Source organism: Podarcis gaigeae, assembly GCF_964106915.1.
Source record: "Podarcis gaigeae genome assembly, chromosome: 1".
Taxonomy (NCBI): domain Eukaryota; kingdom Metazoa; phylum Chordata; class Lepidosauria; order Squamata; family Lacertidae; genus Podarcis; species Podarcis gaigeae.
In genome coordinates, this window is record NC_139678.1 from 11,053,833 (window position 1) to 11,068,838 (window position 15,006).

The 15,006-nt window shown below is 46.7% G+C and overlaps 2 protein-coding genes across 6 annotated transcripts in view; both read left to right on the forward strand.

Moving 5' to 3' along the window:
• The window catches only part of PPP1R36 (protein phosphatase 1 regulatory subunit 36), a gene marked incomplete at its 5' end in the record, with an annotated part of 66,464 nt that overhangs the window by 2,657 nt on the left and 48,801 nt on the right, over window positions 1-15,006 (forward strand). The window lies entirely within an intron of this gene.
• Window positions 1,835-13,616, forward strand: ZBTB1 (zinc finger and BTB domain containing 1). Of its 5 annotated transcripts, none has more exons than XM_083733949.1 (2): window positions 1,835-2,616; window positions 11,003-13,616. In XM_083733949.1, the coding sequence occupies exon 2, from the start codon at window positions 11,023-11,025 to the stop codon at window positions 13,147-13,149; it is 2,127 nt and encodes a 708-aa protein (XP_083590075.1). In that variant the 5' UTR covers window positions 1,835-2,616; window positions 11,003-11,022; the 3' UTR covers window positions 13,150-13,616. The 5 variants fall into 5 exon arrangements, with proteins under 5 accessions (XP_083590075.1, XP_083590073.1, XP_083590076.1 ...); XM_083733947.1 differs by having other exon boundaries at window positions 1,835-2,501; XM_083733950.1 differs by having other exon boundaries at window positions 1,835-2,497.

Here is a 15,006-nt window from a genome sequence, read left to right on the forward strand (position 1 = left end):
ACAAGGGATCAATTCTTCCCTAACATCACCGGTTAAAAACAGTACTCGACTATTTGGATGGATAGTCAAATGTGCTATAACGTGACTTCCTGTGCCGATCCATGTCTTTTTCACAGACCCCTTGTTCAGAATAGTCTTGCGCTGGCTTGGTTGCCTGTGGTGAGCAGGAGTTTTCTGCAGGTGACCAGACAAGGAAGCTTTTTCATGGTCTTATTCTCAACAATGCAGGAACAGAATCTGACATTGTGAGAAATCTTAGGATCATAGGAAGCTTCCTCCTACAGAGCCAGACCATTGGTCCACCTAGCTTAGTATTGTCTACACTTAGTGGCAGCAACTGTCTGGGGTTTGAAGCAGGAGTGCTGCCCTGCTCTGTCTGGAGATGCCTGGGATTGACCCAGGACACTTTTGCATGCTGAAAGTGTACCACCGGACCAATAAATCCAACGTTACCAGACTCCACTCATCTATGGTTAAAGTAATTATCTGGAACCGCCATCGGACGTGACGTTAACAAGGCAACTGCACCCCCTGCATTGTGGTCGATTTTCCCATGCATTATTTCCTGTCTCCTCCCAATTGGGAGAACCGATCCTTGGAATCTAAGGAAGCCTTGCACAGTTGGGTCAGCTGAGATAGCTGAGACCAGCTGAGATAGCGCAGAATAAAGAGCCAGCTTTTGAGTTGTCCAGGGCTCTTGGTCAGGCTTGATGTTGGAACACAGCCATGGGGTTGGGGGAGAGAAAAGCTGCCTTTATTCTTAAGCCACAAAAACCTGCATTTGGTCAGATTCCACTGCGCTCCATCTCAAGTGCAGCCCAGGAGGAGAGATTGGTCTTGCAGTGCAATTCTTGCATGTCTGCTCACTACCCCTGAGTGCAGTGGTTCTTGCTCCCGTACCTAATAGAATTGCAGGCAGTGCACCACCTTGCTCTGATAATTGGATCAGCTCTCCTGGGTGCTGCGTAGGTTTCAGGCTGCACTTAGCAACACAGGGACAAAGACAAGCCGAGGTGGTGTAGTGATTAGAATGGCAGGCAGGCTAGGACCTGGGAGACCGGGGTTCAAATCCACACTCAGACATGAAGCTCACGGGGCAACTTTGGCACAGGCACTGTTTCTCAGCCTAACCTACCTCGCAGGGTTGTTGTAGTGGCGGGGGATGGGGATGGAAAAGAACCAAGCAGGCCATCTTGAGCTCCTTGGAGGAAAAGCGGGGTATAGATGTGATTTGCACAGAAGGCACTTCGGTAGCCAGTTCTCAATGTTTTAAAATGCCTTCAGCGAGGTGGGCATGAAACACACTGGACTAGTAACTTGGGAAGATCAATATCATCTACAGTGGCTGGCAATGCTCTCCAGGATTTCAAGCAAGATCTTTCTCCAGCCCTATCAGGAGACGCCAGGGATCGAACCTCTGTCCCTGAGCTACGGGGAAGAAACCAGGGGGCTCCAGGAGTCTGCAGTTGAGGGGGGAGCCTCAGCAGGTTCGCCGCCCCTGCCGAAAAAGCAAACCACTTTTTTTTGGCTGCAAGAATGAAATGTTTTCCCCCTCCTTAATCTTGCGGCTCAGAAGTTTGGGAATGGCATTCCTCTCGAAAGTTACCCAGGCCTCCTCCCCAGTTACAGAGAATCGGTATCTCTCTCTCTCGCTCGCTCTCTTTGCAGAATTACTCTTGGCTTAATTTGCTCAGAAACATTCTGTTAGTTGGCCTCCAACCAACTAATATTTGTTTTGTTTTGTTTTTGTCCCTCTCGGGCAACGCAAGCCTGGGAAACCTCTCTCAGTGCTGCCTTAGTGCGTTCAGCCAGCCGGAGCCGTGACGCTTAGGGAATTGTGCAAAAACCGTGGCGGAATTTCTTCTTCTTCTTCATTTCAAAGAAATGCTCTTCTTGCATTAGTGGGCGCAGAGGTGGGCGGATGAGAATGGAGGACAAGTAGCAGAAGCAGGAAGCCAGCGTGTGCCTGCCCGGCTGATAGATAACTTGCGTGAAGACCGCTTTGCATCTCCCTGTTAAGTTTCTCAGAGGCGGAATCTGTTCCTCCTTGCATGCTTTCTCACCGCATTTTGTGTGTGCGTGCAATCGTGCTTTTGCCCATTGCTGCTCCGTCGGACTGTTTGTTGCAAACCAATATAGCCGGTGATGTCATGAGCGGCATGTGAACCGGAGCTCTCGCTGCTTAGGCAACCGCTCCTGCAGAAGGCAAAACAGGAGGAGATGCCGCGAGTCTTCCTTGGCTTGGAGACATCGCTTGCCTCTACTGCGTTTCATGCGTTAAGGCCCCTCTCTCCGCCCCCTTTGCAGTTTATTTCAAGTTTATTTATTTTTTCAATGCTCTATAACAGAAGCCTCGCGCTCATCGCGGTCGGGGAAGGAGCGCCGCCGCAGCTACGCCTGGCTCACGGTTGTTAGGAGGATGTCGGAAGGATGTGGAAAGGATGGTGATAACAAAGTTTAGGAAGCGAGTTGGACGAAGCGAAGCTGCAGGAATTGGGCAGGTTTGGTGGCTCAGATCGGGGAAGGGCGCAGCGGCAGAGCATCCGTCAACTTTGCATGACGTAGATCCCAAATTCAGGACCGGGAGAGAGACTCCTGCTTGAAGAGCTGATGCTGGTCAGTGTATACACATGCTCTAGACCAGCCTGTCGCAACCTGTGGGTCCCCAGTTGTTGTTGAATGACAACTCCCATCACCCCTAGCTAGCAAGGCCAGAGCACAGGGATGATGGGAGTTGTAGTCCAACAACATCTGGGGACCCACAGGTTGAGAACTGCTGCCAGACCGATGGTCTGGCTTGGTATAAGGCAGTTCCTTGCATCCCTTCGTGATTCCTCAAGCCCTGCCAGCACCTGTGGCAAGAGGCATGTTGTCCTGAGCCACCCACCCAGAGCTCCTCATTTTCTCTTCTTCTGACACACTCCGGAGAGGCTGCCCTCTTGGAGGTTTGAGATGTTGTGTGGATGTAGATTGATGCATCATGCGTTGAGGAGGGATGCTGAGCTGCCTGTAGCATTGTGGTCATTGGAAGGGCACGACGCAGGCGTTTTGATCTTCCCATGGGTCTTGTTTGTCTGTAAGGATGTAAAAGCAACTGTGGGGTGGGAGGGGAGGAAGAGTTGGCTTGGCATGGGGCAGCAGTCCTTTCCTCCCCGCCTTGCATTCCTGATCAAAATGCCTTGCCCCCAGACATCCAGCTTGCAGATACAGGAACCTGCGTTTTTCTTTTTCTTCGCACCTTTGGAGGAATGCTTTAGACCAGGGGTCAGCAAACATTTTCAGCAGGGGGCCGGTCCACTGTCCCTCAGACCTTGTCGGGGGCCGGACTATATTTTTTTGGGGGGGGATGAACAAATTCCTATGCCCCACAAATAACCCAGAGATGCATTTTAAATAAAAGGACACATTCTTCTCATGTAAAAACACTCTGATTCCCGGACCATCCGTGGGCCGGATTTAGAAGGTGATTGGGCTGGATCCGGAACCTGGGCCGTAGTTTGCCTACCCATGCTTTAGACGAGGAAAGCAGTGTGGAAGGGAAGAGTTAAACGCGCACAGGCTCCCTCTTGCTACTGCCCTGATTGAGATCAGTGCCTCCCTGGCAGCTGCTTTCGAACTTTCTGGAAATCTGACCAGGGATCTTCCGTGTCTCCTTTGGCCCTAAAAGCCTGAGCTGCAAATCAGGATGTCTGTGATTAGACTCTGGCCCCAGTCACAAACTCGTTATATGTAGCTTTTTGCCTGTTAGCCTCAGTCCGTTACACTCACCCTCCTTTTAACCCCCCTTCACAGATCCCTCAATGTGTTTTAAAGATTACAAGACAGGAACACCTACTGAGTGCTTTGCACACTGTATAAATTCTACGCACTACTCTGGAGGTTGTGGACTCTCCTTCATTGGAGGTTTTTAAGCAGATATTGGGGATGCTTCAGTTGAAATGCCTGCATTGCAGGGGATTGGACTAGATGACCCTCAGGGTCCCTTCCAACTCTACAGTTCTGTGATTCTATGATCCCTAGACATGAATGGGAGATTTTGTGCGGGAATGGATGAGCAACGTGCAGCTAAAGTGCCTTGTTGGTTGCACGTCACAGAGACCTGGGTTCATCTTCCCATTGAGCTACGAAGCTTCCTGGTTGCCCTTGGGCCATTATTGTATCTTAATAATTATTCTTCATTCATTGATATAGGAATACCTTTTAAAATATGTCTAGAGGAGGTTGATAGACACCACCATAGGAACAGCTAGAAACTGTTTTCAAAACAGTACGAAATCAAATGGAAAAGGTACAAAATGAACACCTAAGGCAGATACCGTATTTTTCGCTCTATAAGACGCACCAGACCACAAGACGCACATAGTTTTGGGAGGAGGAAAACAAGAAAAAAAATATTCTGAATTTCAGAAGCCAGAACAGCAAGAGGGATCGCTGCGCAGTGAAAGCAGCAATCCCTCTTCCTCTTCTGGCTTCTGGGATAGCTGCGCAGCCTGCATTTGCTCCATAAGACGCACACACACATTGCCCCTTACTTTTTAGGAGTGAAAAAGTGAGCCTTATAGAGCAAAAAATACGGTACTTTTCTCATTCATCTGGGAAAGCTTGTTGAAACAACAACAAAAATGTCTTCGGTTGTTTTTGGAAAATACAGATAGTGGGGACCTGTTTTATCTCAATAGGAATGCTGTTCAGGGAAAGCCTTACTGAAGGCTCTGCTGCAAGTTCCCATTCAGTCTTCTTTAGCCTAACCTTCCTTACAGGGTTGTTGTATACACTATCCTGCAAGTGTGTGTGTGTGTGTGTGTGTGTGTGTGTGTGTGTAAATAAACTGGAAAAATGATGGCATTGTTTCTCTTGCACATCTCATAGAAGAATATGCCTTATGAACAATTGCAGCTTAGGATTTTCCAATTTATTGGAAGCCATTGGTATCTCACAAAAAAGGCATACCTGAAGTCATAAGTCTTTGACTGCAGTTAACTCAGGCTAGAGATAAAAGAAGGCAGGGGAGAGATAAGTATGCAGTTTGGAAGAGAGCTTGTTTTGGCTGCAGGAAACCCTGGTCATATCCCCACTCAGCCATGAAGCTCCACTGAGCGGTTTCCCTGCTCATCTGTCTTCCTGTCCTTCTCCCTCCCTCTGTTTCCTGCCTGCCTTCTTGGGAGAATGAAACGAGGCAACCGCCATGAAAAGCCGCTCTGAACTCTTTGGAGGAAGATTGGGATACGGATGTTTGCAAAAAAAGGAAACACTGTTTGCTACCACCCCCTAGAAGCAAGGTTGCGTAAAAAGATCGCCATCGTGTTGCATTCATTGCTCTAAAGGCTGGTGGCAATTTGCTCCATATGTTGGGCTGCTGTTGACGTCTGGGAACTGGCACCTGGTTTCCTGAGGCTAGAGAACCATCTCCCTGCCGCCCAAGAGGAAAGCTTTTGCAAACTGGATGAATGCTGAGTATGCATTTGCTTCTGTTGAAACTGCTGTTTTATACAAAGTCAGGCCACAAGTCTGTTGGGCTCACTTTTGTCTACACTGGCTGGCAGCAGCAGCTGTCCAGGGTTTCTGATGGAGTAGCTCTCCCAATCCTACCTGGAGATGCTGGGGACTGAACCTGGAACCTTCTGCATGCCAAGCAGATGAACGACCTGCTTGTCACATTGAGCCCCTATCTAGAAGCATCCATATGAACTCTCTCCTTGGAGCTTTTAAAGCAGAGGTTGGATGGGCATCTGTCATGGATGCTTTAGGTGAGATTCTTGCCCTGCAGGTTATTGGATATCAGGTGCACAACCTGTGGCCTTTCAGATGTTCTTGGACTACACCTCCCATCACCCCCAATCACTGGCTGTGCTGTTTGGGGCTGATGGATGTTGTAGTCCAGAAACATCTGGAGGACCTCTGGACTAGATGATTCTCTGAGCCCCTTCCAACTCTACAATTCTGTGATTCTATAATTCCTGCTCCTTTCTTATAATTCTTCTTGCTAGTGCTGGTATAGTGATGATTGCTATGCTTTTGACTCTATAGGCATTCCTTTTGTAAATCACCTATTTCTGCATCGCGTGGCAAATAATAACGATAATAATGATATTTATATGCAGACTTGTAACCTCTGTGGATCCATTTGCAAGGCCTCATAGAAGGCCTTTCTTAGCAGTCCTGTTTTGCAACAGCGACATCTCATTATTAGGAATCCAGCATATTTGCCGTAGCTCTGTCCCACTTTTGGCAGCAAGCCTGCCTATTTTTGGAGACTATGGAGAGATCGCATTGTGGTACGGTGGAGCTCCAGCTTCTCAGTAACAAACTCCTTGCATGTTTGTTTGGCAGAGCTTGGGTTGGGGGAATGTGAAAACTGGCAAATGGTTTTCTTTAGCAAAAAGGGCTAAGGACCACAACACAGAAGTAAAATTGCCCCTTCTCCTAAACACAATTAGGAACACCCCACCATGATCATATTCTCTTTCCCTGCCCCCTCAAGCAAATTTGCTCTTCTTTGCATGATCAGAGTGAACATGACACGTGCATTCATCTTAATTCTAACCAACTTCTATTCATGGCTACAAACCTGCGTGTTTTGCTTACCATAGTTAACTCTGCAAGGGGAAGGTGAGGAGGATGCACATGAAAGGGGGAAAGCAGAGCATGGTCCTGTGAACGTGAAGAGGGAGAAGCAAGCTGCTAGGACACTTGGGATTGCCTAGCATTGTTTAGGGATTTCCTTAAAGAAATCGGTATTTTTCCATGAGCCCTTAGAAAGCTGTTCTTTGCTGTTTGCAGCCCATGATGGTTTCAGCAAACTCTTTCTAATATGTCCTAAGATGAGCAATAGGTTTTTAAATAGTTCCTGCATGGTCAAACAGGCACAGAGAATGGGAAAATCCTAAATGAGGCATGGATTCGTTTTCACCACAGTCCCAAACAAGGACAAAATATGTTGGTGGTTGTTGACATCCATATGTCTCGGATGATAGTAGAGCAGTGATGGCCAAACTTGGCCCTCCAGCTGTTTTGGGACTACAACTCCCATCATCCCTAGCTGACAGGACCAGTGGTCAGGGATAATGGGAACTGTAGTCCCAAAACAGCTGGAGGGCCAAGTTTGGCCATCACTGTAGTAGAGGAATGTGCCTTTGGGGTAATGGTCACCCATGATTGCTAGATGCACCCTAAACTAGGGTCTTATTTAGACAGTAGCATCTGTTGCTTCTGGTTCGGTTCCATAATGGACAAATGAATGTGCAGTAAGTTGCTATGGGAAGGGGCAATTCCCCCCCCCCTTTTACACAGACGCACAGACTCTGGGTGATTTGGATGGACGGGTACTAGCTCAGTTTGCATCATTCTCTGCCGCTACAGTACTATACAGTGGTGCCCCGCAAGACGAACGCCTCGCAAGACGAAAAACCCGCTAGACGAAAGGGTTTTCCGTTTTGGAGGCGCTTTGCAAAACGAATTCCCCTATGGGGTTGCTTCGCAAGACGAAAAAAATCTTGCATCCCCCCGCGGGGTTTTTTTTGCTTTTTTTGCCCTTTTCTTAAGCCGCTTATCAGCTGTTCCGCTGATAAGCCGCTTAACAGCTGATCGCTGGAAGCCGCTTGACAGCTGTAGCGCTAATCCGCTAAGCTGTCAATGGGCTTGCTTCGCAGGACGAAAAAACCGCTATACGAAGAGCCTCACGGAACGGATTAATTTCGTCTTGCGAGGCACCACTGTAATGTTATTGACCCCACCCCCCCAAGTATGGGAGTGGTTGAATAACCCCATAGCATTTCGCAGCAAAGCAGCAAAGCCAAATCACATTTCCAAGTGTCTGCTGTTAACAGAAGCTGAAACATATTGTGTGCACTGCAAATGCAGCACATTGGGCCTTTCTGCAATATGCAGAGCTGAATTAACCATTGTCCTAAATATCATACAGCGCAGTTTGGAGATTCCACCATGGAGAATTGAGTGCCCCCCCATCCTTTTAAAGCCCTCACAGCTGAAAACTCAGTACTTTTTTGTTACATGACAGGGGAGCGGCAATGATATGAAGTCATTAAAACCAAAATGCAAGCCCGCTTAGCAAGAAAAACAGGATGGCTACAAATCTCTGCAATGTGCTTTTTCAGTAGGTGAGCACACCTACCCTGGGCTGCATTGGGGCAAGTGTTTCACCACAACTTTACTGCTCAGGAAGTGCCCCCTGTTTCTCTAGTCTAGAGGGTGTATATTAATGGAAGCCCATCAGCTCCTGTGACTGGTGACCAGGATGAGGCCTTGGGATTGGACCGGCCACACAAATACTAGAAACTGGGTCTTTTTGACTTGCATAATTAGCACAGCATATTACCTTGCCTGCTTTACTCCAGTTCCTGCTATGGCACATAATACCCTTTTTCTGTAATTCTGAACACAATTCCTTGTAAATACGTGCCTGGCAAGTTGTTATTCCTAGGGTCCTGCAGCATTGTGCTTTTAGACACCGCATTGCCCCTGGACCTTCTGCTTCGTCCTCTGCCCCTCCTGATATGATTTGATTTTAATTACATATTGGCGGTGGCTGGGAGGATGGATGGATTTCACTTAGACGACTGACATTAATAAGAAAAAAAGGCTGATTTAAATAACTCAGCTGTTTTGTCGCAGTGTCCATGATGTTTTCTAAGGTTTCAAAATCATCCCCCAGGTCCAAAAAAGCTGGGGACCTGTGCATTACCCATACACGTAGACCACAAATCTTGCCTTGTAAGACTACTGAAGACTTGCAGGAGCCAGCTAGAGAAAACCTGCGGGGGGGGGAGGCAAACATGCAAGAAAGCAGGAGCTGCTGGCCACTTTTTCTTCTTCTCTTTATCTCTCATTATCTTTCAGGGGCTAATTTTCCCTGGAACATACCCCTCCCAACTCATTGGAAAGGTTAGTTGCTGAGCTGTGCCAAAGAAGCATCTGCTTCCCTGTGAGGCCTTGTGAGACCTGAGCGCACGCTCCTGCTTCTCTGTGCGGCAGCTTGAAATACTGCGCCGCCAGCCTTCAGGGGGAAATCTCAACAAGCCGAGCTCCACTAGGCATGGATACTTTTCACACGGCATGTGCGATGTGTCACCAGACTCTTAAGTCACGTTGATTTCAATGAAGCTTTTCCTCCCACCTAGGAATTCTAGGATCACAGCCTACCCTCTCCAGCCCCTGCGAGTATTTTTTATTTATTTAATCTTCTTTTATATCCCACCTTTCTGTCATGGAACCCAAGTTGGCATACATGTGGGCCCCGCGTAGGCACAGATGCAGGCCTACTTGGTTGCAGCACCATTCCTTCAGACTTTTATTACCCTGGGTAGAGGCAGGGAAGCCAGTGAGTAACCCCAGCACACATACACTTACAACACAGATTCCCTGAGGTCTCCTGTGCCTCTTATTTGGCTCTAGAAGCATATCTCACCGGTGGAGGCCAAGGCACGTAAGAGACCTAATATGGAAGCCAATTGGCCTAAATATGAGGAAATTATTGAAAAGATGGGAGACAATTGGAGGTTGCAGAGCTTGGAAAAACTAAAAAACAAGGTGCGAGATTGGTTGCATTATGCACAAATTCAAGAGGTCTTTAAAGTAGACAAGAAGGTTGGATTCCAGGTGGAAAAATCGAAACTAGAGACAGAATTGTTAGAACCAAAAAGTAAACTACTTTCGAGAATGTATAACCTGCTGCTTAAATGGAATACTCAGGATGAGACAGTCAAATCCGCCATGATAAAGTGGGCGCAGGATTTGGGGCATAACATTATGTTTGAAGACTGGGAAAGGTTATGGAACACCGGAATGAAATTTACGGCATGTAGTGCCTTGAAGGAAAACATTATGAAAATGATATACCGGTGGTACATGACCCCAGTCAAGCTTGCTAAGATATATCACCTGTCTGATAATAAATGCTGGAAATGTAAAGAGGCGGAAGGGACATTCTTTCACCTCTGGTGGACCTGCCCGAAAGTGAAGGCCTTCTGGGAAATGATTCATAATGAACTAAAAAAGGTACTTAGATTTACCTTACCTAAGAAACCAGAGGCCTTCCTCCTGGGCATGGTGGACCAGAGAGTGCTTAAGAAGGACAGAACCTTTTTTATGTATGCTACTACAGCAGCAAGGATCCTGATTGCAAACATTGGAAGACACAAGATTTACCCACACTGGAGGAATGGCACACGCAGTTGATGGACTACATGGAACTGGCCGAAATGACTGGCAGAATCCGAGACTTGGGAGAAGAAACATTCGAGGAGGATTGGAAAAAATTTAAGGACTATTTGGAAAAACATTATAAGTTGTATGAATGTTAAAAAACGCACCTTTTAGGAAATTCTAGCTTCAGTAATGTTAAATTAAAGAAATGGAAATTAAGGTACAAGGAGTCAGAGATAGAATAATGAAACAACTTTATTGTGTTAAAATGAAAACGTACATGATTTGGGCCATAATATATTTGAAATTGGGTAACATGATAAAAAGGAAGATACAATAAGTATTGAAACAAGTTAACAAATTGCAGACGTTATGCATCACAGAGAATGCAGGGTTGGGAGGACGTGGGGAAGTCCAACAGATTTGGAAAAAAGAGTAAGAAAAATTTGTAACTTTTCTTTTCTACTTTTATAATATGCTCTTTATTCTTTTTTCTGTATTTCATAAAACTAATAAAAAATATTATTAAAAAAAAATAGAAGCATATCAAAATGCATTCATCCGTGGCTAGTATGGTAATCAGTTAGGGCAAAGATAACCAGCATGGCGCCCTCAAATATTTTCCTGGACTACAACTCCCATCATCCCAGGCCATTTGCCATGCTGGCTGGGGCTGATGGGAGATGGAGTCCAACAGAAGCATTAGAAGGGTACCATGATGTTGGCCATCCCTTGGTTCGGATCACGAGGTAGTGGGGCTCTTCTTTCAGTTGTCAAAACTTAGCTGATATCTGTATATATGTTTTTTCTCTCCTCCTCCCTTTTCCTCTTGTTTGCACAGGGCCGTGATTCTGGCGCAAGATGGCAAGGACCAGCCACAGCAGCTATGTCCTCCAGCAGCTCAACAACCAAAGAGAGTGGGGTTTTCTCTGCGACTGCTGCATTGCGATTGACGACATCTACTTCCAAGCGCACAAAGCTGTCCTTGCCGCCTGCAGCTCTTATTTCAGGATGTTTTTCATGAGCCAGCAGCACAGCACGGCGCAACTAAACCTCAGCAACATGAAGATCACGGCTGAGTGCTTTGATCTCATTTTGCAGTTCATGTATCTGGGGAAAATCGCAACGGCCCCCAACAACTTTGAGCAGTTCAAGGTGGCCATGAACTCGCTGCAGCTGTACAACGTGCCGGAATGTCTGGAAGACATACAGGACACAAACTCCTCGGGTTTGCGGTGCTCCTCTTCCGCTTCCAGCACCCAAAATAGCAAAATGGTCTTTGGCGTGCGGATGTACGAAGAGACGCTGGCCCGAAGCGGGAGTGAAGTGAGCAGGTGCGGTGCTGAACCTCCAAGTTCGACGGTGAGCACATCCCAGGGCAGGGAGGTCAGCGACGAAGCTCTGCGGCTGAGCAGCTTATCCGAGCAGCCGTTGGAGAGCTGCAAAGGGAGTGTTGTGCGCAAGGCCTCTGGCGCCAAAGACCGAGTGTCCATATCGCGCCGCTTTGGGAGGAGCTTCACCTGCGACGGCTGCGGCTTCAGTTTCAGCTGCGAGCGGCTGCTGGACGAGCACATCATGTCCTGCACAAACAGGCACTCCTATCAGAACACCAGGTATTACGGGGCCGATAAAAAAGACGGCGGTGAGAGAGACTCCGCCCTTAAAACCCCATCTCCCCAGCTGGACGAATTCAAAACAGAGGCAAGCCAAGCGACGGATGGGTCATCCTCCCCAGCATCGAATGTAACTAGCGGGAAAGGCACTAGCGTTTCACTGGAGGCGCTGGGCAAACAGCGGAGTCGAGCCATGGAGAGGAAAAGGATCATTGTCAAGGTGGAGCCAGAGGATAACCCCATTGACGACCTGAAAGAGTTTAACATTATTAAGGTGACCGACGGCAATGATTCCACTGACAACGACGACCTGGATGATGATGACCCAGTTTACAGGTGCTACATTGAGGAAGAGGTCAGTGAAAACAGGCGTGTTAGGAAAGCTTTCTTAAAACCCCACATGCCTATTGATGAGGAGGCCAGGAAATATTTTAGAAGCGCCAGGGTCCTTAACAGTAAAGTCAGTGCCGTCGAGGAGGGCCCAGAAAATGCGTCCTGTGAACTGTGCGGGCAGACAATCACTGAGGAAGACCTCTCTTCTCATTACTTGTCCAAGCACATAGAAAACATATGTGCGTGTGGGAAATGTGGCCAGATATTGGTGAAAGGGCGCCAGTTGCAGGATCATGCGCAGTCCTGCGGGGAGCCCCAAGACTTGACCACCAATGGCTTAAGGAACATGGAGGAGAAAATTGACTTGGAAGAAAGCCCCGAGGAGCAATCTGAAATCCAGGAGATGATGTACGTGGAGATGCTGGACGAGTTCGGAGACGGCCATTTCCAGATGAACAGTCTTCCGAAGAAACAGCTCTACAGGGATTCAGCTTGCCCTTTCCGGTGCCCTAACTGCGGCTTGCGTTTTGAGACGGAGAATTTGGTGGTTGAGCACATGTCCAGCTGCCTGGATCAAGATCTGTTCAAGAATGCCATGATGGAAGAGAATGAAAGAGACCATCGACGCAAGCATTTCTGCAATCTTTGCGGGAAGGGCTTTTATCAGCGTTGCCACTTACGGGAACACTACACGGTGCACACCAAGGAAAAACAGTTTGCTTGTCAAACATGCGGCAAGCAGTTCCTAAGAGAGCGCCAGTTGCGCCTTCACAACGACATGCACAAGGGCATGGCCAGGTATGTCTGCTCCATTTGTGACCAAGGAAACTTCCGGAAGCACGATCATGTCCGGCACATGATATCCCACCTGTCAGCTGGAGAGACAATATGCCAGGTCTGCTTTCAGATTTTCCCAAATAATGAACAACTCGAGCAGCACATGGATGTTCACCTCTATACATGTGGCGTATGTGGCGCCAAATTTAATCTGAGGAAAGATATGAGATCTCACTATAATGCCAAACATTTGAAAAGAACATGAATGCATAATAACGCTTATTGGCAAGAACTAAAACAAAAGCAAGTGGAACACCAAAGCATAGCAAACAATCATACATTTTAAAAAGAATTAAATGGCCTGTTTTGAAATGTTCTGGTTTTCTTTGTTTGTTTGTTTGTTTAAAAGAACCTTTAAATCATGCGCTTCTTCATTTAGGCTGCAATCCTATGCTCACTTACCTGGAAGTAAGCCCCAGTGAACTTAATGGGACTTTCTTCTAGGTAAGTAGTTATGGAATTGCACTGTTAGGGTATTAAAGTTCATAAAAAGCACCAAATGTTTAATTATTGCATTTTTACTCTTGCCTCATGTTAAGTTCTGTTTCTGTGTTTTCTTCCCTGCTTTCTTAAGTAGATGAATCAAATCATTATTTTTAAACTCTAGACTTCAAAAGCACACTGTAGTATTACCTGAATCACCAGCTTCTATTAAACAGCTTCTCAGTTCCATCAATGTAAGCTGTCTCCTTTTCTATTTCCATGTGCATAGAATCGAAGAATTGTACAGTTGGAAGGGACCCTGAGAATCATCTAGTCCAACCTCCTGCAATGCACAAATATGCAGCTGTCCCATATGGGGAGTAAACCTTCATGTGAAAACCAAGACTGCATAATGTTTAATATGTGCAGGGATTGGGAAGAAATATCCACTGGCCACACCCCAACACATAGCATAAACATGCTTAAGCCTGTTGAAATCAATGGGCTGTGTTGGACTGTACCTATTGAGTGGTAGTCAGCTAAGTTTTACTCAAGAGTAGACCAAGTGAAATTAATGTTACTAAGATGGAATATTAAGTCCAGTGAGTACACTGAGTAAAACCTATTGGGTTTATAACTCAATGTATATACTCGCTATCACAGACATCTTGTTTGATATTTAAATCTCATGATCCAGAGCACTTTGGGTGACTTTAGTTCATTCTGCTGTACTATCTTGGGGTGAAATGAGAGTACTGCACATCCACAGGAATTCTCTGCTGTGCAGACGTGCTGCAACAGAAACATCAGGTTGTTGCAGCATATGCACATTGTAAAACATCCAGGATATACTCTAAAACAGTCTTCCACACCCTTGCTACTTGCCATGCTTTGGACGACAACTCCTCTGAGGTCCACCTCCAAGGGTCTTCCAGCAGTTCCCTGACTGCAAGAAGTGAACCAGGCAGAGGGCCTTCACAGCACTGGTGGCCTTCCTGTGGAATGCCCTCCCATCAAGGAGATCAAGAACTACACAACTTTTAGACGACATCTAAAGGCAGCCCTGTATTGGGAAGTTTTTAATGTTTTGACTTTTTATTATGTTTTTATATGACCTAGAAGCCGCCCAGAGTGACTGGGGAGACCTAGCCAGATGGGCGGGGTATAAATACTACTGCTGCTGCTGCTGCTGTACTGTATTAACCAAAACCTCAATTAATGGCTACCACAGTACCAATTCTTCATTAAAAATAACAGGAAAAACTGGTGGTGAAGTGTGGGAGGAATGGGCAGCCCAATAAGGAGGATACCCCAAGATGCTTGTCCCAGATCTATGGTGCAATGTCTACTTAATGAGGGCCAAAATTATCTGTGCGAAAAGTGGAAAATGTAACTACCATACACAACACCACCCTCAGTTTAATATCCTATGTCTTACTGTGCAAAGACTGCAGATCTGAACGGAGGCAGAGCTCTAGTTAGTGGGAAAGTTTTCTTTGTCTCCCAAGTTGCAAAACAGACTACAAGTCGTCTTTGATTTTCACATGCTACAGAAGCTTGTATTGTTTCCAACCATTCACCATTTAGAATGGTTTCAGTTGATGTATGAGCTCTGCCTGGTGACTAATCTAAAACATGC